The sequence below is a fragment of the Zeus faber genome, assembly GCF_960531495.2.
Source record: "Zeus faber genome assembly, chromosome: 3".
NCBI classification, from domain to species: domain Eukaryota; kingdom Metazoa; phylum Chordata; class Actinopteri; order Zeiformes; family Zeidae; genus Zeus; species Zeus faber.
The window spans coordinates 27,301,838-27,325,668 of record NC_137190.1 but is presented as its reverse complement, the minus strand read 5'-3'; the positions used below and the strand labels follow the sequence as shown (position 1 = coordinate 27,325,668).

The following is a 23,831-nucleotide window of genomic DNA, read 5'->3' as shown; positions in this document are numbered from 1 at the left end:
CTGCATCGTGTGACAGCGGAGCTTCTCCTCGGGGACGTCCTCTTGCATTAACTGAGCCCACAGCACGCATTGTACCTCTGCCTCCGAAAAAAAAAAGTCTCCTTATAATTATGATTCACACAGCCAATGCCAGAGAATTGGTCTTTATTCAATGGATCGAAAGAATGCATGCGGGGACGCACAATGGCCTCAGCTGTGTGTGTGCGTGCGTGCGTGCGTGCGTGCGTGTGTGTGCGTGCGTGCGTGCGTGTGTGCTCCCGTCGACAGCCACGTTTGGAAATTCCACATACAGACGGCAAACCTTCCTCAAAAAGAATAACCCAAAGGACTGTCCTGTTCTCTCTCTCTCTCTCTTTCTCTTGTTCTCTTTCTCACCATCTTGCACATGCACAGACGCTCAATTGTAATTCATTTTCATTGTGTGCATCTTTAAAAGGTATAAATATAAAAAAAGCAAAAACAACTAATGATGATGATAAAGCGCTCCCCGTGTTCCAGTAGCGCCGCAGCACTGACTCATCCGCTGTCAAGGCTCCATCTGTAGGGAGCCTCCGCCTTCTCCCAGGAAGAAAAAAAAAAAAAAAGTCATCAGGGAACAGACACTCATTATAACACCCCTGTTTTTGATGGGCCACTGTACAAACAACACACACACACACACACACACACACACACATATACCAGTGACCTCTCATCTCACTGCCGTTCCCCTGTGTGAGAATTGAGCCAGAAATAAACGGTGTCATTTCAATAGATGTTGGGGGGTGGGGTAAGTTGGGGAAGGACAAAAGACAAGAGTTTGACTGGAAGTAGGACAACAAAGCCCCCCTCCGCCGCGCTCATTAGCTCCCTCTGTTAGTTAAAGCAGTCAGCCGCGAGTCGGTCAACTCCCTAATCTCCTCTCTGCGTCCACAGCTGGTGAACTCCATCGCCAAAACCTACGTGGGAACTAACGTGTACATGGCGGTGAGCGATCCCCTGTGCACGGCCTGGATTTATAAGTCACCGGGACACGCTGGCGCTTGTTAGGTTGCGAGCGGCCTGGGAAAGCGGGGTCTAATGTCACTGATAAGTTTGTGTGCATGTTTGTTTGCATCTTACAGCCAGAGAGGCTGTCCGGGGAGCAGTATGGCATCCATGCCGATGTCTGGAGTGTGGGGATCTCCTTCATGGAGGTACAGCATCTACATGTTTTGCTGTTCCATGTATATGTTGTTCATTTATGTCTTATGTCTAATTGCACAATTGACATGAAACGGTTATCACATGACACAACAACCTAAAAGGTGCATTTAAGTTCAAAAAAGGGCTTTTTTTTTTAAGCTCAGGGCTCAAAATTTCACAGCAGGCGAAGAAAATGTTCGGAGTGCATTCATTGAGTCATTTAGGGGCAACCTGTTTGCTGTTTTTATTTATGCATTTCAAACATGGCGGATGATTAAAATGGTTTCAATTGTTATAACGTCTCAAACCGCGTGTCGCTCATTCACCGAGCAACATACGGATTCAGGTGTGTGTGTGTGCGTGCCTGCGTGTCTTTGTGCGCGGTTCCTCTCCTTCCCAACTCCCTAGAGCGTTAATAGAATGGACCTCTGACAGCTTACATTTTCAGATAACATTTTAATTTCGGCGTAAGACTTGCCAGGTCTCTAGCCCCACCCCCACCCCCTTCCCCACCACCCCCACCCTGCTTGACATTATTGATTCTCCATCTGTTCCTGTCCCAGCCGCCCTTCCATCGCCAGTCTAATGATTGAGGCTTCTGCCTTCGTCACTCATGTCAATAATTGTTGAATATTGTTATAAATATAACAATAATGGGCGGGTCAGAAAATAATTGACATGTCAACGTTTATCGACATGATCTTTGCGCGATATAGATGGAGCTGCCCCCTGTGGCGGAACCCACCGCCACTTTTTTTTTTTCCCCTCACCATTTCCATCCATTGAGGTGTGCATTAAGCTAAATGAAATGGCTCTCGAATCCTCCTTAATGTGGATTAATCCTCGCAGCCTAGCAGTTAGTCTATTTATGTTCAAGGCAACGCTGGGAGGGTTTTGACATTTTAATAACGTAATGCTGCCGAAAAGCTGTCCTTGACCAAGATGAAAGATGCACACCCCTTGTGTACCGCCAAATGTCAGGGGAAAGCTATCAGCCAGTCCCTCAAAAAGCACCACACACACAGACACACACACACAGACACACACACACACACACACACACACACACACACACACACACACACACACACACACACACACACACACACACACACACACACACACACACACACACACCACGCATAAGTCCCACAATTTAGTTCATTCTTTTCAGCTAGGGGCAGTCACAGTGGGGTTATTAGCTAATAGCTAACTATTAGCCGTGCTTTGATGAAGTTAGCTTGTTTCCACAAGCAGACACGGAGCTTCCCTCAAAGACTACACACGTCCTAAATCCTGCCAATGCCATTGTGCCCAGCATCATTCATTTGTTAATGCGTGGCAAAATATGTACATTGCTCCATATGTACAACAATATTAGGGCTGACAAGATACAGAGGCCACAATTCAATATATCAGATACGGCAATATATTACGTGTAGATACATTTTTCATATTTTTTATTGTCATACATTTCAGATGTCTCAAAGACCGATCCATGCAAACTAATATTCAAAACAACGTAGACAAAGCTTTGTTACAATATTTGTTGTTGCAATACGGTAATACAATACACTGCATTGGTGGTTGTTCATAATCAGTATTTAAACTATTTGTGTTGTTATTCTGAGAATTTATATCATATTGAAAAACAAAGAATCACAGTTGTCAAGTGTTTTACCGCAAATGGACATTCATGAAGTTCATTCACGGAGGCCATTGTTGGTGTTTTTATATTTTCTATGGCACAGGAACCAGTAGTATTTAACCAGTAGTAAGTTGTAATTAGACTTATTTTGACTGAAACCTGATATTGATGTGAAAATAATGTGATAATTTGTGTCAGTTGTTATGGTCGGGCGCTTAATAATAATAATGAAGTTATTCCTAATGCTTCCTCACTCCACAGCTGGCACTAGGCATGTTTCCCTATCCACAGGTAAGTTATCTTTTACTTTGCATTATAAAGTCATTTTTATGCTAGATATTGGACCCGATTGACATCATTTGTATTGAATGTTCATATAGATTATGATGAGAAAACACAAAGCCTGAGCTTGAAATGTGTGCCAACATTGTGGGAAAATAAATCCCCCAAAGCACCACAGAGTAGATTTTATTGAGTTGAAGGGATGAATGAAGTGCTCAAAGAAAAATCTTGTTTAAAACACATTCTGCCTTGGTCTGTTTTGTCCTTCAAGGAGCTGCGGCCTGCACGAGCTCTATGCGGTGTGCATAAAAGCCAGTGTTTTTAACCAGAAAAAAGACAAAACAAAGCAGAGAATAACTACTTTTTCCACATCATTCTAAATTGTGATGGTGTTCTCTGTAATGTTACAAATATCAGCTTCCCTTTGTTCAACCCTAAAACGTGGCGTTTGTGCTGAATGGCTTTTGTTTTGCATTATTCAATGGTAGTTGTGGATATTATATATATATTTTTTTCAGATTATTGATGTCAAACTTTGAGCATCGTTTTTCAACTGAAACTCTGACTATTCAAAACCAAATGCTGAACATGATTACTGCAATTCAGTGAGAATGATGCAGGCTTGAATAAAACTTGAATACAATTTTCGTTCACCTTGGTTTGTAAAATACGGACCAAAAAAATCTGTATCAAAGAACTTCAAGTGATGTCATTGAACAAAATGATGCTTAACCCCTTTTTTCATCTTGGTCACTATTCTGATGGCACTAAACATATTGTCCGTGTTTACTTTAAGTTAAAATGCTGCTCAAGTGTAATTGCTGACTACAAAAGTATCTTCTCAATCCCATCAACTCTTAATTAAGCCTTTAAGACGGGTAATCCCGCTAATCCATGGTAGAACAATTCTGATCTGGTTTAGCTCCTGGACATTGACTAAAGCAACCAGTCCGCTCACATTTATTTTTGTTTTTTTTACCCACCGTTGTGCTCCATCCATCCGCATTAATGTCCTTTGCAGGTGTGCATGAATTCTTGTTTCATATTCATTTTGCCATGCTGCTTAAGTGCCCCTTATGCCTAATAATCTCTTCCCCCAATGTCATGAAAAAAAACCCTCAAATTTTCAGGCTGGGCAATATTGAGAAAAATCAAATGTCACAATATTTTTTGACAAGTACCTCTGGATAATTTGATACTTCAGGGATTTTGAAATATATTAGACACAAGGCAAACAATCATTAGTCGTGTGGATATTATAACCAAGCAGGTAGGGGCATTAATTAGAGTCTATGAAGTTCAGAAAACTGTATTATTTTTCTATAATGCAACCTTAATAGCCAAAATCCTAGACCTCCCCTTTCATCACGTATCACAATTCCAGTACAGAATGAGGGCATGAGAGGGGCCAGGGTGCCTCCAAAAACCTCAGAGGAATCTGACGGGGTGGCCAAGAATCTCTGAAGCAAACATATTCATAGCATCTCATTCAGAGATTAATGAAAGCGCTTTGGGTGGGTTGCTCTTTCTAAGGGATTTCTCAAATAATAGCTGTCTCCAAACTAATTACAATCATGATAAAGCCCTCTGGTAATTATGATTATGGATTGGTGCTCTTTGAGACAAGGAATAATTGGAATCCCTTTTTTCATGTAAGCAAGCTGGTGTCTCTGCACAAGTCCCTTGTTCAGTGATACTGATGGCACACTACGGTCAGTGTGTGTGTGTGTGTGTGTGTGTGTGTGTGTGTGTGTGTGTGTGTGTGTGTGTGTGTGTGTGTGTGTGTGTGTGTGTGTGTGTGTGTGTGTGTGTGTGTGTGTGTGTGTGTGTGTGTGTGTGGGGCTACAGCTCAGGGCTTATTGTCCCTCTTTGCTATGACGGCATCTATCAGATGGGTCAAGTGTGTTGTTAAACCTTCACTATGTCACGCCGCTAAAGAGCGCCTGTGGCTGCGGGTTGGAAACCCACAGGTACAATCAATTTGTTAATCTGTTCATTCACTGTGTTTGCTATGGTGTGTGATTTTCCTTAAGACACCACTTACTCCACGCTAAAGATTTTCCACCTCTGGTCACACCTGACTAAATTAGCTCACTCATCATGGATGGTCAGGGTGTCTTCTTTTAGTTTCAATTAGGCAGTTACGGTAAACTTTGTTTACACGACACATTTCACACACATAAGAGACCGGCTGTCTTTTACAAGAAATATGCATAACACTTTATAGATAATTCACAAGATGGGGAAAAAAAAAATGTACCAGAAATTAAATGAAAGGTTAACATGCTTATATTAAACACAGAGATGAGTACCAGTAATAGGACGACTGGGCTGCAGAGGTTCTCCAGACTGTAGAAGAGCTGAGATATTAATATATACTACTCTTTCCATAGTGACTTACTGGAAGTTAATCTGGGACTAAAAGGTTTATATACCAATAAACCATATTTCTGTAAGATACGTTTAAAACTTGAGTCTAAAAAGCCATTGGTGCATACTGTACTGTACTGTACAGGCGGCTGCAATTCTCAGGCATTTCCTTTGAGTAGTAATGGGGTCAGATAAATTGGAGAGATTTCCAAGACACTCAATTGTCTCTTTAGGAATTTGAAAGTCATTCTGGTGCTTAATTGACTGTTTTACCCTGCTGCCATTATTACCAGCATGTACAATTTTAGCGAGCGCCCAAGTGAAGGTCGACAACTGCAGGAATATGTTCAAGCACGTAGGATGTTATTCACCAATATGTTCTTTGTTCCACAATATGTGGAGACTAAGTCAATTGTGCTGGGCCAATATCATTACCATCACTTTCATCATCCTTGGTTCGTAAAATGGATTTAAATTGAAAGCACTAAATTAATGGATTTTGAATCCATTGATTGACTGTTTCTCGATTCAGACGTGGGTTCTTCAAAAAGGACATTTCCATTCGGTGCTGTTTTTGTTCATTACTTTCTTGAATTAATGTCACAGTTTTCTTTTTATTCAATATAAATTTTTTTTCACTTAAAATAAAAAGAGTGATAAAAAGACAGTGCGCTACAGGTACGTTTAACATTCTGTTGCGCTATCCACTCTAAAATCGCTTTATAGAATCGGAGAGAGAGAGAGGGAGAGAGGGAGAGGGGGAGAGAGAGACGCCCCGCTGCCTCTGCTCTCTGCATCTCAGTGTTAATTTTCCGCCCGCCTCCATATGGCGCTGCAGACAGTTCACCTGCAGGCTCTGTCAGAACGGTGTTTCGATAGCGCTCGGCTCCAGCTCGCCAGGCACAGCCGGCCCCCGACTCCCCAGGCCTTAGCTGTCATTCCGGCAGACTCCTGGCACAGCTGTCTGCGCCAGCGCCCCCTGCTACACCCGATGCGAAACACTTTTGGGCGAAAGGGAGAGAGTGGCCAGGCAGGAGGGGATCAGGGTGTTGAACGGAAACCACTCAAGGACAGAAATGATTGGGTGGGAGGGGCCTCGGTTACACCAGAGTTGATCGTTGACCGTAAACTACAAAAAGGGTCAAACTATGATGTTTTCATGAAGATTTCGGAAGTTGAGGATGGTGCCAGCTTTTCTCCGTGTTACACCCGGTATTGAGCCCTTGCAGCATGACCTAACCCCCGGGTCGGCCAGGGCAGGCACACACATGCTTCTTGGTTGCTTTCTAACCGAGGTGGTTGTTTAGTCAGTGGGTCATCTCGCAGCCCTTATTTGCCTGTACCTGTGCACAGAATGTAGTCATCGTCTGGGTGTTTTCATCATTGATAAGAGTCGGTCTCTCGAATCTGGCTTCACCGGGTGCTGACTCATTTGCATTTTTTGTCAGGAGTTAATGGAGTTTTCCCTCGGCTCGCTCTGGAAGACTTTGAAGACACCAAAGCTGGTGTGTGTGTGTGTGTGTGTGTGTGTGCGTGCGTGCGTGCGTGCAGCCGCCAGCCCTGTTGCTGTGGCATGATTTGTGCCCCCTTTTGTTTGCCCTTGTTTTTATTTCTATTTTCTCTGGATTGAAATGGATTTCTAGGTGGGGAAAAAAACATGAAAGTCAAGTTGGTTGATTTTATCTGTGTTTTCTTTGAATAGGTTTGATTACACAGCAGAGTAGGTGTAAAGGCGGTGATTATGGCACATAGTTTCTGCATTTCTTTCTGTTTTGTTCTTGCTTGGTTGCGTTCTCTGATTGGATATAAGACCCGTTTATAGAGCCAATATAAGCTGCCCGAGCAACTGTGTTCTAATAGTTTGGTTCCCTGAGCCAGCTCTTGGAAACTCTGCTGAACTCTACCTTTTACTCTGATCCTGAATACATTTCAAGACCCGTTTGAACCTTATTTTAACATTTTCTTTAGCTAAATTTACCTGCTAGCTTAACTACTGTGATGATCCCGGAATTGGAATTTCTGGGGTGCCTGCATAATGTAGGACACAGACATTTCACAATTTAAGTGAATAAGATTGAACCAGTTTGAATCAAGTCCATTGGATCTAAGGACCGAGGTTTCAATTACTTTTCATTTTTGCCCATGTCTGTCCGTCTTTGACCTTTTTGTGTTATCAATTTAGTATAATTACCTCAATCCTAAATATTCATTTTTCTTTTAATGTTAAGATACTATAAGACTACAGATGATGTAAGGGCCAAAGTAACTTAGCCTGAATGACTGAATGACGCTGAATCTAAAGTTCTTACACCCGTGTTCAAATCCAATGCAGTTCAGTGTTTGTGACAGAGCTAGACATCCAAAGTCCAGTGTCCAACAAATAATTGCAAGAATTCGTCCCATAACAGACTCCCATTCCTAGCCTCCGTCTCTGTTAGATCAGACTGCTTCCCCCCCAAAACACTGCACTTTTATACTCTTCCAAAACTCAACCTCAGAGACCCAGAGACAGCTTTAGCATGGAGGCCAGACCAAAAAAAAAAAAAGAACCAATTCTGGGGTCAAGGTGATAATAATAATAATAATAATAATAATAAATTAAAAAAAATATATAAACATGTTTCGATCTTTTGTATTTGCTTTAATTGCTGTTGGCCAGACATTGAAGAAAATTAAAAGGGAAAAAGAGTTTCTAGTCCTATTTCCTTCAGAGAGGGATCACCATGGTGACGGAGAAGGACTGCCACCAAAACACACACCTCCCTGCTGTCATTGTTGAAAAGGTTTTTCTCTTCCCTCCACTGAGCTGCCTCTTTATTAACCCTTGAAGAATTTTATTTGAAAATGGCTTGGGCATGAGGCAGAGGGATCCGTGGCATGTTTTTTTTTTTTTTTAATCAAGCTGCTTTTCAAGTGAACAAAAATCATTTGACAAAAGTAAAAATCTGTTTGCCACTCTTTTCATGCTGGTGTCTCTAAAAAAAGGAAAATAAAAAAAAGTCATTGCTTCGACCTACTAAGTTATAGTTTGTCCATCCGAAGGTTAACGACGGCCTTGTTGAAGCATGATCGTCGTACCAGTATTACCCTCCGGACAAACATCCACCGCAATATGTTAATCAGACAATTAGCCGCATGTCCGGCAACTGCTAAGATGAAAAGACGAGACGGGACTGATCATTACGTCTCAATTTGTAAATGTCTCGTCAAGCTAACACGTGCAAAAACAATAGTAGCTGAAACAAGCTTGAATGAGTTGTTTTTTTTACTCTCCAATTTCAACCCCCTCGAGCGCCACGCAATCGCGTTGCATTGATTATTTCAGAATAAATTTGTTTTCCATAGTGGCTTTTTAATGCGTCCGAATCGGACAAAACTGCGCGGAGTGATAGTCGAAAAGTCTCTTGATATTTACGGAGCGTGAAAACCTGTATTTAATTGAGTCAAGGGAGAAGTGCTCCAACGCAGTCAAAAGACCCGGCGAAAATGAGCAGTTCATTTACTGAACATATTCAGGCGTTAATCCACAATGAAAAGACCTTGGATTATTCATTTCTGTGTATAAACAGTCTTTTTAATAATCTGTGTGTGTGTGTGTGTGTGTGTGTGTGTGTGTGTGTGTCTCGGAGTGCAATACTAAATGGCTCTTGTGAGAGGCAAATGAAGCGTTGGACATTTTGTGTCATTGCTCTTGAAAGCAATGGATTTCTTTAAATTGTAGCAGCACGGTCCGTCAGGAGAAAGAGCTCTTTGCTCCTCTGTAGAATCCAGTATATTTACATACTAGGAGATTGCCATTGAGAGAGCATCAGACGGACGGTTTTGATCCAATGTTACTACTGCCTTCCTTAATCTCCGGTTCACGTTCAAATTGATTTCATCTATCTGTCCAGTTTTAGTTTGGTTTTTCTCAGTGTGGTGTGGAGTAAAGGAATCATTGTGCGTTCCCCTCATCATGCTTGGCCTCTGTTCTCTCCTATCCACCTGTGAAAAAGACACCTACCACAAAGCCCAGTAATGCAGTCTGCACAAATTATTTTGCGTCCCAGCATTTCTTGACGACCTGGAGGGCAGAAATAAAATGCCGCTCTGAAAATAAATGTTATTGAATCCGTTTTTTTCCCCCCACTGTCTACAAATGAGACCGAGGCTATTAGCATTTGTGTGTTTTCATTATGTAAATGGTGTTAACGCATGCCCACAAATTGCCACTAAGAATGCAATAATTTTCCCCCAGTGCTCATAATGTGTCCAAGTGCATCATTTTGATTATGACACACTAATTACATATTCTTTCATCTCCTCTATCCCTGTCTGTCTTTCCTCACAGATTCAGAAAAACCAAGGTTCTTTAATGGTGAGCCTCATGCGATCATAAAACAACGAACTAGAAGCCCCTTTACTCTCTCTAGTGTTTCACTCTTGATTGGCTCTCTCATTTGTAAACTCACTCAAATTGCCTCTTTGAAATGAAATATTAGCCCAGGCTTTAAGTGCTGGTATTACATTAGGTGGCGTTATGGAATAATAAAAACATTCAGGAGCTGAATGATAGCTCTGCCTGAGCTCGCTGCATTTGATTAATCTAAGTAGAGACGTTTTTTATTACACCATTTTCCCTATTGCCAAGATGTCGCACGTAAGCTAATACTTCTTTTTTTTTTTCTATCTCCATCCCTCTGACTGTCCTCCCCTAGCCTCTTCAGTTACTGCAATGCATCGTTGATGAGGTGAGTCGTCGTCTTATGTGCTTTTGCATCTAAAGTCAGCCCTAATGGCCCGGAAAGCTTATATTTTGTTTCCTAATGAAGCAAGACACTCAGGCGGCTTTGCTCCCCGCACACTCCTGCTACCAACCACCCCGTGCAACCGCCTCAAGCTATACATATATGCACTTGCACATTACTCTGGAGGTTACACCGAGCATGGCTGGCACGCACATGCAACCACACACACACACACACACACACACACACACACACACACACATCAATGCCTAGTACCACTCGGCAAGCCATGGTAAAACAGGGAGTTAGCAGGATTATTGATGTTGTTGTTATAATCATAATAATAATAATTATTGTTGTTATAATAATAACAACAATACAATAATAACAACAATTATTTTTATTATAACAACAATCATAAGTGTTGTTATTATTGTTATTGTTATTATTACTGTTACTAATCAAACACACATGAACAGTCTAATAAAACATAGTAAGCTTATAATCCTTTTAACCTTTATACTTATCCTTATACTATTTTAATAATCATTAATGATAACTTTCTCCTGTTTGTCTTCTGCACTAATAGCAAAATGCCACATCTCACTAGCCCCCCCCCCCCCCCCCCCCCCACACACACACACACACACGTCAGCCGTGCTGCACATTAAACATAGCCTGTCGCTTGTCCTTAAGTGCCTATAGATTGGCCGTAATTAATAATTAAACGCTTTTGGTTGTAATGGGTTGACCCAGGCTGAACTGTTCATTAGTCAGTAAGACGGACGCATCACTCAAACTCGCATTTTTCCCGCACCCTTTGCAGTCTCCCCTCGAGGGGAGCAAGCATTCTCTGTCGGCCAGGCTGAGCGAGGACCCCCCTTGCCATCAAAGCCGGGGACTGGGGGAGGAGGGGGAGGGACACCGTTTAGGGTGAAGGCCTGCACGGTTAGCAGAATAATATAGAGAGATCCATAGAACACACGCTTCTGAGCATACTGCTTTTCAATATAAGCTCAAGAAGACAATATATTAACATGGTTCTGTGTACAATATCAGCTGCTATCACCCCCACCCAAATAATCCAGTTGGCTTTAAAAGTGCATTGTAGTGTGTTCTAACTGTTCCTCATGCTGTTGGCACAGAATCAATATAGAATGCGACCCTGAGTGTAAACGTGAAAAAAAAAAAAATCATTGGGAACAGAATTTTCATGACAAAAAAAACCTTATTTCCCCAAAATGATAAGAACGACCTTTGTGCTGCCAGCAATGTTTGCTGGATCTAAAACCAATTAATACAAAAAAAAATTTTTCTCAACTATAATACATAATTATAGCGTATACCTTCAGTACCCTGTTAATTTTGAACCATTTTAGATGAAGTTTCCCTGAATTTCCTTTAAAGCAGGCTGGCAACATTGACCCATTTGTATCCTAACTTCAAAAGCCCATTTGCGATGAGATGAAGCATAATTGTTAACATCATCCTGTTGGTTTCATCAACAGTCGGCTAATGGGATAGTGACCTTCTTCACTTGGAACAGTCCGCTCAGCGGCTCAGAAACCCAATTGACGAGCTTCCTGTTCTGCTCTCCCTCCAAGGATAAAACACTGGAAAAGATCGCAGCAGAAAATTATTTTCATATTTTTTTGTTGGATTGGGCTCGAGCAAGTACTTTTGCTGAGATGTCGTTTGAGTGAGGTGGAAAGGAGCACTGTCAACACAGTTGCGTGGAATAATAAATGGCTCATAGTCATTTTGCAAAGGAAGGCGCAGTTCCGTTCTGCGTGAGCTAAAGCAATGGAGTTGCATTTCACATTCATTTGGAAAAATTACCATCGTAAGTGGATCATTAACATTATTGTAGCTAGAGGTGTGTTTTTGGATAGGGGCTGGATCATTTTCTCTCTCTCCCTCTTTTGGGGTTTCAGAGATAAAAACAATGGGTCCCCGCTGAGGCCGAGTCTGGAAGGAAAATAAGTGGCACAATAAGGAACCATGCATATACATTTGTGTACATTCAGGGCGCAATTATTAATAGTACCTCTTGGTTTACTCTGTCTGCTACCTCTGTTTCATTGTCTCGCTATTTTTATATCTTCATTTTAACAGCTTCCTTTTAAATGTTATTTAATACTGGATCGTAGTCGATGATAACGTTAGTACCTCATTTTCCTTTGGGCTTGAACCTAGAATCACCGTGCCGCGGTGCTTCCCATCGACCATCCTCATTAGTGTGCCACTCTCTTCTACTTGTTGAATAGCAAGTGCCTCCGCTAATAAAGAACTCCCGCTTCATTTTCAAGCCTGTAATTACGGATCTAATTTTGCCTAATAATTGCCTTGTGCCAATTACATGTATATTTACTTGTAGCCTCGTAGCATGGGCCACAAAATGGATGGCATTGATGGTGAGAGGAGCAACGCTCCCGAACTAGAGGCTTTCATCCGTCTGCTTGTCTCTTTGCACTGTTGCCTGCTGCAACATCAAAGCATCGGCAGCGTTCCTCTCAGTTAGAGATATGAATACGTGTGTGTGTGTGTGTGTGTGTGTGTGTGTGTGTGTGTGTGTGTGTGTGTGTGTGTGTGTGTGTGTGTGTGTGTGTGTGTGTGTGTGTGTGTGTGTGTGTGTGTGTGTGTGTGTGTGTGTGTGTGTGTGCCTCAACATAACACCTGCAAAACATCCATGCACGGTCAAACTTGGCAGACGGAGATGTCTGTGTCAGAATTGACCTGCGTTTCCCACTGTGTGTGTGTGCGTGTGTGTGCGTGTGCGTGTGTGTGCGTGTGCGTGTGCGTGTGCGTGTGCGTGTGCGTGTGCGTGTGCGTGTGCGTGTGCGTGTGCGTGTGTGTGTGTGTGTGTCGCACGCAGTCTCCCAGTGGGTGAAAATTGTTTGGTGCTCTCCCCCTAAACGGAGTGTACACTCATGCGTGTGGTTCGCACTGCTCGAGGGCTATTGCGTGTGCGCCTGTCTGTCTGTGTGTGTGTGTGTGTGTGTGCACGTGCATGTGCTATGATATATTGCTCATCTAAGCAGCGGCAGCACTCTAGATTAGAGGGAGCCCATTCCCCTTTGTTAATTTAAATAGGTGCATGCATCAGGCTTTGCGGGAGCCCGCTGATCGGAGCATTAAGGAACGGGGAACACTGCCCAGAGGTATTTTTAATGGCTCAGCAGGGCTCCTAATGTAAAGAGGTTTAATCCCCCCGAGTTTGACTGATAGGCTGTTTCTGGACCCATTGTGCTGCTCTCCTCTTAGGCATGGGCGTGTTTCTCTTCTTGTATTTTAGCATGTTTCTTTGGTCATATCACCACCTGTGCGTACACTGTCTTTGTGTTGAATGCATGTGTTATTTTTTTTCTAACGTTTTCAAATGTAGACATTATCTCAGTTCTCCTGACATTATTCCATACTTGGTCAAGTTGATCTCATAGCTATTTATCGCTGATGCAGTCTAAATACCATTCAAATGACCACAATTACAGGATAACATCCCCACTGTTTAACCTTCCTTATCATGGACAAGAAAAAAAAAAAGAAAAAGCCTCAATGCCATACTGCCGGCATTAGCCGGAGCGTGCACAGGTCCTTGGGCGGCGGGGAGCGGGGACCAGCTTGGGGCAATGCTGGAGTGACACGGAGACGGGCAGTGAGTGTGGGGGTTCTCCGCTGTGCTCCCCACGGTGTGATCCCCACACTCACAACATTTTATGGTCCCCCATGCGGGAAAAAAGTTAATAACTTCTGATTTTGATTTTGGATTCTAAATCGGACATGAAATGATCGAATGATACACACATTTTCCTATCTATTTATACGCCAAGGTATGGAACTTCAACACGTGTTGCATTGCGCCGGTGAAGGGGCCAAAATTAGCAGGGCAACTTGGGTTGTCCTGTTCATATCAGAGCCAATGGGAGGTGGAGCCGATTAAAACCTGTGTCTATTGCCGGATCATTTGACACTGGACTAAGACCCGGGTTTTTCCTTTCCCCCGGATGACAAATGTGGGGTGTTACTGGGTTTTTGGCGCAGTGGGAAAGGGGTATATCGAATCATGTCATATATTTTGATCAAGAAATTGACAAATAATTGTGGATTCCCTCGACACTTCCCTCCAGAGTGGAGGTAGATAGAGTAGACACCCTCTAATCCCTCTCTTCTGAAGAAACAACAGCTATCGCTTCCTTGTGGACCAAATCTGTAATTTCCCCGGGCGGGGCTTTGATGTTCATCTGTGCCGTCATCATGGATTCTTCTCCATTATCTCAGTGTGAAAAAAATAAAATTCCTCAGAATGTTGACCCTTCATTTTTGACGACAACCACATGAGAAAAGAGAGAGAATGGAGGCGTAGATTTAAATCTGCTGGTTGAGAACTTAACTTTGTCAGAAATGGAGGTCAAAAAATATATTTCTATTAATATTATTATTTATATAATTATTATAATTCTTAATTTATTTGGCAGTTTTAGAGACAGTCCGGCTTGGAGAGAAAGGAGGGTTTAAACAAGAAACAAGGGGAAGATGGGTGGTAGGAAAAGGTTGGTCAATGAAGGTCACTTTGGTGCAGCTGCTCTGCATGACCCGGCATGCAAAAGCCAACTTGTCCATACAGTGTAAAAAAAGTGTAAAAGAAAAACATGTAATTTTCTGGCAGCAGAGGCATCACAAAATGTCTGTTTAAAAAACAGTAAATTGCCGTCAATTCAAAAACATAGATTAACTGTAACAAAACAGTTATTATCTTTACCATAATCTATTACTGTAATTTAACAAGACATCTCCCTAAAATTTCCTGAAATCTTCTTTTTAACATCTATTAATTGTTAGAATCATAGTAGAGTCATGCACCTCTCATAGAGTCATACACCTCTCAAAAACAGAATAATTATCTTTAAAAATGAGAAAGAAAAGCGTAGTACAGATAATTACTATTGTTATTACAAAATGGTACCATAAATCTAATACCATTAATATATAAAACACTTGTTTCAAAATTAATTCACAGTGAGTCATCAACAGCTTCCAAGTGTTTAACTGCAGTCCATGCATACCTCAGTCATCTCCTGGGGGAGAGACGGGAAGGGTAGAATCTCCCCGTGGCTCTGCTCCTTCACGTCGGATAAGGTTGATTCCCAAGACCATTTCCTTTATTCTCTCCTTGCGTCAGGACCAACATCCTCAAAATGGGATTAGAACATGGTATTTAATGAAAATCTCTTTGAACTATCATTCATTTTCAGTATCAATTAATCTTATTCTGAATTCATCTAATTTTATCAATTGTCTATTAATTGTCACACAATAGTCAAAAATACTCGTAAAAATTCCCAAAGCGTTTTCTTGAGGTGTTTTGTTTGTAATTAACGTGATATTAAAAAATCACGTTAAAAATCCTTATATTTGAGAAGCTGGACCGAAATAATTGTTTGGCGTTTTGGTTCAAAAATGACTTAAACATTATAATCAAAATGGTTACACATTACTTCATGAATTAAGTAATTATTTCAGCTCTTAATTAGAAAATTGGAAGATTTCAACTTGCATTGTAATCGTTGGCCAAATCAAATCAGCACAACATGCAAATTAAGCTGATGTTAAGTGATAACAGTTCTGACCTGACCCTGACCTAAAAAAGTGTCCTTCCTTTTTGAAACTTTCAGGGTTTTCATTGAAGTAGACACAAAGTGCTTTGAGGACACATTATCATCGTGTTTCCACAGCGGGATCCTGTGGGAGACAGACAAACCTTCAATACAGAATATGCCATGTTCCCATTACCCGTACACAAGTTTAGGCGAGGGCAAGAAACAGGATTAGGGAGGTAAAGCAGACAGAGGCAGGGGCAGAACTGAGAGCATGATCAGGCTTTTACTGCGTCCTGCTGTTCCCCCTTTCTTCCCCAGCGCCTTCCACTACTACTGGAACCAGTAAATGGTTCCAGTAGTAATCCATTTGGCACATGTGGACAGCAGTGGAATAGTGGTGATGTGAGGGAAATCTGCATTTACCCGAAACACATTGACAGTAATGAAAAATGCAATTTCTCTTAAATTACTAATACCCCAGTACAGGTAGAAGTCATGCATTCAAAACCTTACTTAAGTAAAAGTATTTAAGTATTATCAGCAAAATGTGTTGAAAGTATGAGAAGTTATGTACTCATTGTGCAGTAAAATGGTCTCTGTCAATGTTTTACTATTATATAAGATGTTTTTGGATTAATATTGCTGCTGCATTAATGTGTATGTTGCATTTTACTGCTGTAGATGTTTATGGTTGTGCTAATTTTGACTACAGGTACTCCTCACTCAACGACCGAGTTCCGTTCCTAGGACCAGGTCTTTAAGCGAATTGGACGATAAGCGGACCCGTGGTATTTCACGGTAAGGGGGCGTGGCCATTGCGAACGCTAGTGTAGTGAATACTGACAGACTGCGGGAACGAGACTGAGAACGCTGATGAGATGTATATAGTGTATATACTGTATACTGTATATATAGTATATATACTGTATAGTGTATATATAGTGTATATAATGTATATATAGTGCATATAGTATATATAGTGTATAAAGTATATATAGTATATAGGGTGATGCGCGATGAGATGCTTGATGCTGAGACGCTGCACACGCAGAGCACACGCCGCGTTATTGTCCGCAGCGTACAATACAGACTGGTCAGAGAGCTGGTCGTAAGTGCCAGCGGTTAAGCAGGTAGGTCTTTAAGTGAGGAGTACCTGTACTTTAATAATACTGTTGGTTTGTTTATTCTACAACGGTGCATCATATTCTATAAGATCATCATATGTTTGTAGTGTCGCTGTGCTGCGAGAGCAACGCATCTCTAAAAAGTCAGCTTTTCATGAGCTCAGAAAAACAGCCCTGTTTTCAGCTTTGTGACTATGCATTTTCCACGTCATCCAGGGGGGTTTAAAGGTGCAGTGTGTAGAATTTACGGAAACAGACTTAGCAGAAATGGAATATAATATTCATGGGTGCGTCTTTATTAGTGTATAATCCCAGGAAAATAAGAATTGTTGTTTTTGTTACGTTAGAATGAGCCGTTTTTATCTTCATGCGTACAATTCACGTAGGCCGCCATGTTGCATGGCAATGTTTCTACAGTACCCCAGAAGGGACAAACCAAACACTGCCTCGAGAGAGGGACTTTCACATTTTTCGTGAGCTTCCCGGCCACCGTCTCTTCCGCGGAGGCCGCCATCTTTAAGGAAATAGGAGAATTCAGAATCAGTTTTATTGCCAAGTAGGTTTTCTCAAACGAGAATTTGCCTTGGTGTTTTGGTGCATAACAACAAACAACAAAAAAGAAAAAGCAAGATCCACAAAAGTCAAGAATCAAATATAAAATATAAATAATTGCAATAAAAATATCTTAAATAAAATGTTCTCAACCCATAAAGGAACTCAACACTACAGTTTATCAGAAGAATTCACATTTTCCAAATATGAATATACATGTTTTTTACTGGACAGGAAGGGTATGAATAAGTATAATCTGAAAAGTAACAAGTAATAATAAGTGGAGTTAAAGGTACAGTATTTGCCTCTGACATGTAGAGGAGTAGAAGTACAAAGTTACATGAAATAGAAACATTCAAGTGAAGGACAAATACCTCAAATTAGTACTTTAATACAGTACTGAGGAAATGTACTTTTCCAGGTGTCTACTTACTTTTGGCCAATCTAACATTACGAACTAGAACAGAACAGAACTAAAATTGTACTTATTTTGTGACAGATTCGACTTTCAAGACAAACATAATGGCAGATCACTTGTGTGTGAGTCAAGCTAGCGATACACAGCTTTTCAAATCTAACATCAAAGTATACTACTGGCTGGACAAATGTCAAAAATACTCACGGTCTGATGTAGTATTGGATCTGATGTAGTATTGGGTGGACCGTTTTGATTCATATCATTTAATAATTCATGTACTTACCAGAAAACCCAAGGATTATAATGGATTGAAGGGAAAGTATTTCGGAGGTTAGTCCTGGAAAACTGCTTCCTTGGCCGTACTGCCCATGTGCCAAGAAAGTATGGAAAATGCTTTGGTACTATCTTTATTCAGTTCACCTTTGTCTATTATATTATTGCACTGAAACACTCTTGTTTATTGTCAAAAATAATTAAGTAATGCAAACAACATCCGTGTTTCATTTCTTAGCTTAACTGTACTTTAACGTTGTAATTCTTCATTTAAAAATTATAAACTGAACAAAAAAGAGGATTATCTTATTGAAGTAGGATCAAATTTATCTGCATAACACGTTAAAACCAGTGTGAAATATAGAAAAATTTTGCAGCAGTTGACCTACATTTTCTTTTTCATAAAAGTTACGCTGTAGAATTAAAACTTTACACCTGTATCAAGATTTTGAAAATGTTTCACAATATGAATTAAAATTTACACCACCACTCATTGGTTAAGTTATGCAAAATTACAAAGTATTTTTTTTCTTTAGTCAAATATTTTCTTGCAATTTTAAAATGTGTTATTCACAGCAATTTTATGTATTTGACAGTGATAAATCGCCATAACAAAATAATTTATTTTGTAAAATTACAGAAAATGCTGTTACTTTTGTGAATAAAGAACACTTTATTTTAACAGTTAGTTTTGTTTACATTTCCATTTAAAAGCTGTTAAAAAATATATATTTAATGTATTCCATTTATACAGATTTTTGTTTGTCAAATCACATGACACATTTCAAGAAACAGCTTATTCCTGTAATTTTAATAAAATTTTCCTGTCATTTTGAAATACAGGGAAATTTTGTAAAACATATTGGGAAAAACTATAAAAATACTTTTTTTATTTAATTTTATTTTTTAAACAGTGTATATACACTCAATCCGACCATGATCACACACACATTTGCTCACACAGGCAATGGCAAAATCCATCGAAATATGATCACACATTTACAGACAAGGACAAAACACTGGAGTCGCCATCAGACTAATAATTGTTTAGAAACACTTAACACGCTGCTTTTAATCTACATCTTTGTCAACGTGAACTATTGTCTCCTCTTTCCCCGAGGGTGTGCATGCTAGCGATGTGCAAACACTGCCATTCACCTGCAGCTCGTACCTACAGGGCTGCGTTGCCAACAGAAAGTCCCATTGTACGCACAATACTGTACCTCCGCGTTAACGGTGAACATCCAACGTAAACCCTGAACCATAAGTATATGTCTCCTTCAAGGACATGGTACCGTAATGTCAATAACCAATTCATAATAATGACTGTACTGTATAGGCAAGCACACGACAGTCAGTAATGTGTCCCGATTCATTTCTGGATTAATGGTAGACATGCTGCTGTTGAGACACATTGTTGCACCTGATGTACAATGTTCCTCTGCAGCGCTGTGGTAGCAGCGCACTGTAGTTGTCTTCACCTGAGTCAGGGACTGCAGAAAGAGCCTTCCAACAGATTTCCTTATTGAACACAATATAATTATAGCTATTGAGTGGTACGCAATGCCTTTGTTAGGTTTCCCTTGAATCGGAGACAATTCTTCTCCCATTCACTCCCTCACTCCGCTTTTGAATGCCTAGACTTCTTGACCCAAAGAGACAGACTTTAGGCAACCAGCTGCCGTGGCAGGCTAGCTGGCGTGTACAGCATTTTACCTTGGGGTGAATGTGCAGACCTTTAAGTCTTCAGAAAAGAAAAGTGCTTAACCACGGTCTCTGTGAGAATCCAGTTTTTCTTTTCTTGCCAATCAATGTCCTCTTTGTACTCCAGTTGTACGGATTGCTATAATGTGTAATAATCTTTATGTATTATAGTAGTGGCCAAGTTGATAAAAAGTTGCAATATGTCCTTGTCTTCTAAATGTGAAAGTATAGATTTTCTACAATAGATTTTCCACAACTCTGATTGCAAGTGGTTTGGTATTGAGCTTGATTTATAATAAATACTGAAAATGTACTATAAGCTGTATAGTTTGGCTCTATGGCCTTGTAGTAGTATAAATATTTTCTCTTGTAGCGGTTTTGTAGTTCTTAAGACCTAATCAGAGTTACCCTAAATAGAGTTTATTTACAAACTGACGTTGACTTTCGTCATAGCTTATAACCTTGGTTTCCTAAACTTGATATTTATTTTCCTTGATATTTGTTTTTTTAATAAGCTGTTTGGCAGTTGTGTATTAATAGGATTCTGCAGGCCACACAGTATAAAATTGCGTGTACACACATCTGCTAGTAGAGCAGCTACTAGCACAAAGCACTACTACTATTCATAAATGGTGTAAAGGCTGTAGGATACCAATATGTTAAAAGAAAAAAGGAAAATATTTTTTATAAAAATGTATCCCAGGATAAATGCATACTTGTTCTTGTTGTCTGTCTCCAACATTCTTTTGACTGTTCCCTGACCCCCCCTGCTCCTCGGACTAAACACAATCTATTACATCTTTCGTCATCACAAATTCTTAATTAATTCTTTTTGATTTCACTCAAAAAGCAGGACCCACCAAGAGCAAAGTTCAGCATAAAAAAGTTTTGCACAGAACTCCGGACCGCCAGCATTGTCTTCTCGCTCTGACAGTGTCTTTTCAGGGAGATAAAGAAGGTTAATGCCAAAGCACCGCTTCAATCCAGGAACATTTCAATTACAGTCACAATTCACTCTATAGCTACATTTTGTTTTTTTTCCACTTTTTTCCCGAACGACGACAGCAAATTTCCACTTGCCCCTTCCTTGACCATGTCCTTCCCACACACACACACACACACACAGACACACACACACACACACACAGCACACACAAACACGCAGCACGCACGCACGCACACACACACACACACACACACACACAGATATTGAAACTAGCAATTATTTTGTCCTGTCTCGTGTTCCTTCAACAATAGGTTCAGGTGCACTTCCTTAACCAAGGAGACTTGCTATTTTGCGTATCTTTAATCCCTTCATCAAGGTCAGCTTTTCTTAGCAAATACATGCTTGAATGACCGATTAAATTTTTTATTTTATTTTTTTGTGGTTATGTCCGTCATTATTCACTGGTTATATTTTCTAAAGATTCTTTGTCAGCCTGCAGTTGAATAGACTTGTAGGATTTTTAGCATTTTTAATAATGTGTAATTAGGTTTTACAATTCCTATGTCAGCGGTTTAAGTCTTTGCGGAGTTAAGTCTGGCCGTCTCATCTTGTCCTCGTCGCTCGCTTTTTTTGCAGGAACCTCCCGTACTTCCCGTGGACCAATTCAGTGAGAAGTTTGTACACTTCATAACTCAGTGGTAAGTTTATTTTAGCTTTATTTTTCAGAGAATCTGGCTGGGGAATAATTTGGTGGAGGGGGGAAATAATCACATTTAAACACAGTGTTTTATCCGTAGTGTCGACTTTCTACATCTTTTTGCTCTCTGTTGTATTTCAACGGTAGTTTACATAGACTTGCCAAATGATAAAAGTGAATTAGATGAAGCGCCATATACCCTGTTCTTTGTGTGTGTGTGTGTGTGTGTGTGTGTGTGTGTGTGTGTGTGTGTGTGTGTGTGTGTGTGTGTGTGTGTGTGTGTGTGTGTGTGTGTGTGTGTGTGTGTGTGTGTGTGTGTGTGTGTGTGTGTTTGTTTGCATGTGTATGGTTTTGTATTCACGCACGGGTGTGACTGCATGCCATGTGTTAATGGAACTGTGGTTTGCTATCATGGTCCTTTTTATAATGGCTGTAATATTCAGTGCTGCCGTGAGTGGATTCAAAAGCTATTTACTCACTGTTTTCTTGATGGGGAAAAAATACATGTTTACCTTGGCTTTGGCCATAATTGGTTCGTCTCTTCTAACTTACACAGTAACAAACAATGCCATATACGCACAAACAAATCAGATGAGAGTTTCTATGTATGTGTGTGTGTGTTTCTGGTGCAGCTCACTAGCCTAGATGAGCCAGCTGTTGTTTACTCTTCATCCCAGCCTTATTTACTCAGGCAGGGCATCTCTCTCTCAGGACAGCAGTGTTGGGTGCCCAGCCTAGCCTTGCATGGCCCAGCACAGGGCTGGCAGTGCCATCTCCCAAGCTATTCTTCGAGGGTCATTGCCCCCACTCACTGTGATACATCACCCAGTAACATGACTAAAGTCACCCCAGTAACCAGTCACCCCTGAACGGTCCAAACACTAATCCCTCAAAGTCCCCATATGTAGTTGTTCTGACACACACACACACACACACACACACACACACACACACACACACACACACACACAGACACGGGCTCATAAGTTTACCAGGAGAATGTTTGAGGCAACTGATACATTTCATCTTTATAGAGAGAAGAGGGCACCATTAGAGAAATGTTTCTATACAAAGTTGACTATAAGCTGGGCTGTTGTATACAAGGTTGCTATGATTAGCTTCCTTTGTGGCGGCGTTCAAGGCTTCTCTCCCCTGTTAGATGCCTCTAAGTGAAGGTTGTTTTTATTTTTTTTTTTCTCTCAAATGAAAATTACTCCTAAAATGGACGTTTATGACAAAAGCGTGTCATGTGCATGCAAAAGCCCTGTTTGAAATTTAAAAAAAAAACGCTTATCTCCCGTTTCTTCCAGTATGAGGCGGCACCCCAAAGTGCGGCCTGCCCCCAATAACCTCATGGTAAGTTAAACCAAACCTTCATTTCAAACGTTTCCAAGGCCCACACACAAAAAAGAAAGGCCTTTGAATATCTGTGCACAGTGGATGATCATATTCACACATTCCAGTTAAACATAAATGTATTGTCTCTGTAGCCTTTTGGCACACGTGATTGTATTTGTTGAAAATGATTGAGGTTTTTTGGGGCCCTTTTTTGGGGTCATGTGCCCTCAAAGCCGCTACCGCAGTTCGGAAACAACAGTGAAAAATGTTCCTTTGCCGCTGAAAGATGCGGAAGGGTCTAAGGGAGACCTTGAGGTAGGATTGAGACATACTTCAACTCTCCAATTCAGCTAACTAATAAAGGAAGGAACCTCTGTATGTATGTCCTCCGATTAGCTCAACAACCGTTCATCTGATCTACTTCACACTTGGTGGGTGTATTGCTGGGGACCCAAGGACGTGCATTCTCGAATTTGGAGCGATTTGGACACGCGACACGTGTAATATCAATAAACTTTGAGCAAAACAAGTTAACAGCGAGCCACTCTACTCTGTGCAGCAGTGGGACGGGGCTTTGCAAGCAGCGAGGCTCTCAGCTCTTTGCAGCAGCAGTGGGCCGGGGCTTCAGGGCTCTGCGACTGAGTCACTTCACATCCATAGTGCAGCTCGTTCCGAACAGTGCAGTAGGGTTGGCGGGCGATACCGCAAAATTTGGTTTGGATCTGATACAAAGAAACGCGAAGGCCAGAATCAGCCAAAACAAATTGTTATTATTGGTTTTGTTTGGAGAAACTGAATTTTTGTCACTCTTTTCAGAAAGTGAAACCCATATATTATATAGATCCATTACTTATTCAGTAGAGCGAAATATCTCAAGCCTTTATTTCTTGAAATTTTGATGTTTGTGGCTGTAGATAATGAAAACCCCAAATTCAGTGTCTCAGAAAATTATAATATTGTGAAAAAGTGCAATATTGGAAAGTCATGGTGT

General features: G+C 40.8%; 1 protein-coding gene across 1 annotated transcript in view; it reads left to right on the top strand.

Moving 5' to 3' along the window:
• map2k5 (mitogen-activated protein kinase kinase 5) overlaps positions 1–23,831 on the top strand; it is a 64,719-nt gene that overhangs the window by 27,140 nt on the left and 13,748 nt on the right. The window contains exons 15-21 of the mRNA XM_079997071.1: positions 916–966; positions 1,104–1,175; positions 3,074–3,103; positions 9,795–9,821; positions 10,162–10,194; positions 21,442–21,503; positions 22,813–22,858. Coding sequence (XP_079853197.1) covers positions 916–966; positions 1,104–1,175; positions 3,074–3,103; positions 9,795–9,821; positions 10,162–10,194; positions 21,442–21,503; positions 22,813–22,858 — 321 coding nt within the window. The remainder of the gene's footprint in view (positions 1–915; positions 967–1,103; positions 1,176–3,073; positions 3,104–9,794; positions 9,822–10,161; positions 10,195–21,441; positions 21,504–22,812; positions 22,859–23,831) is intronic.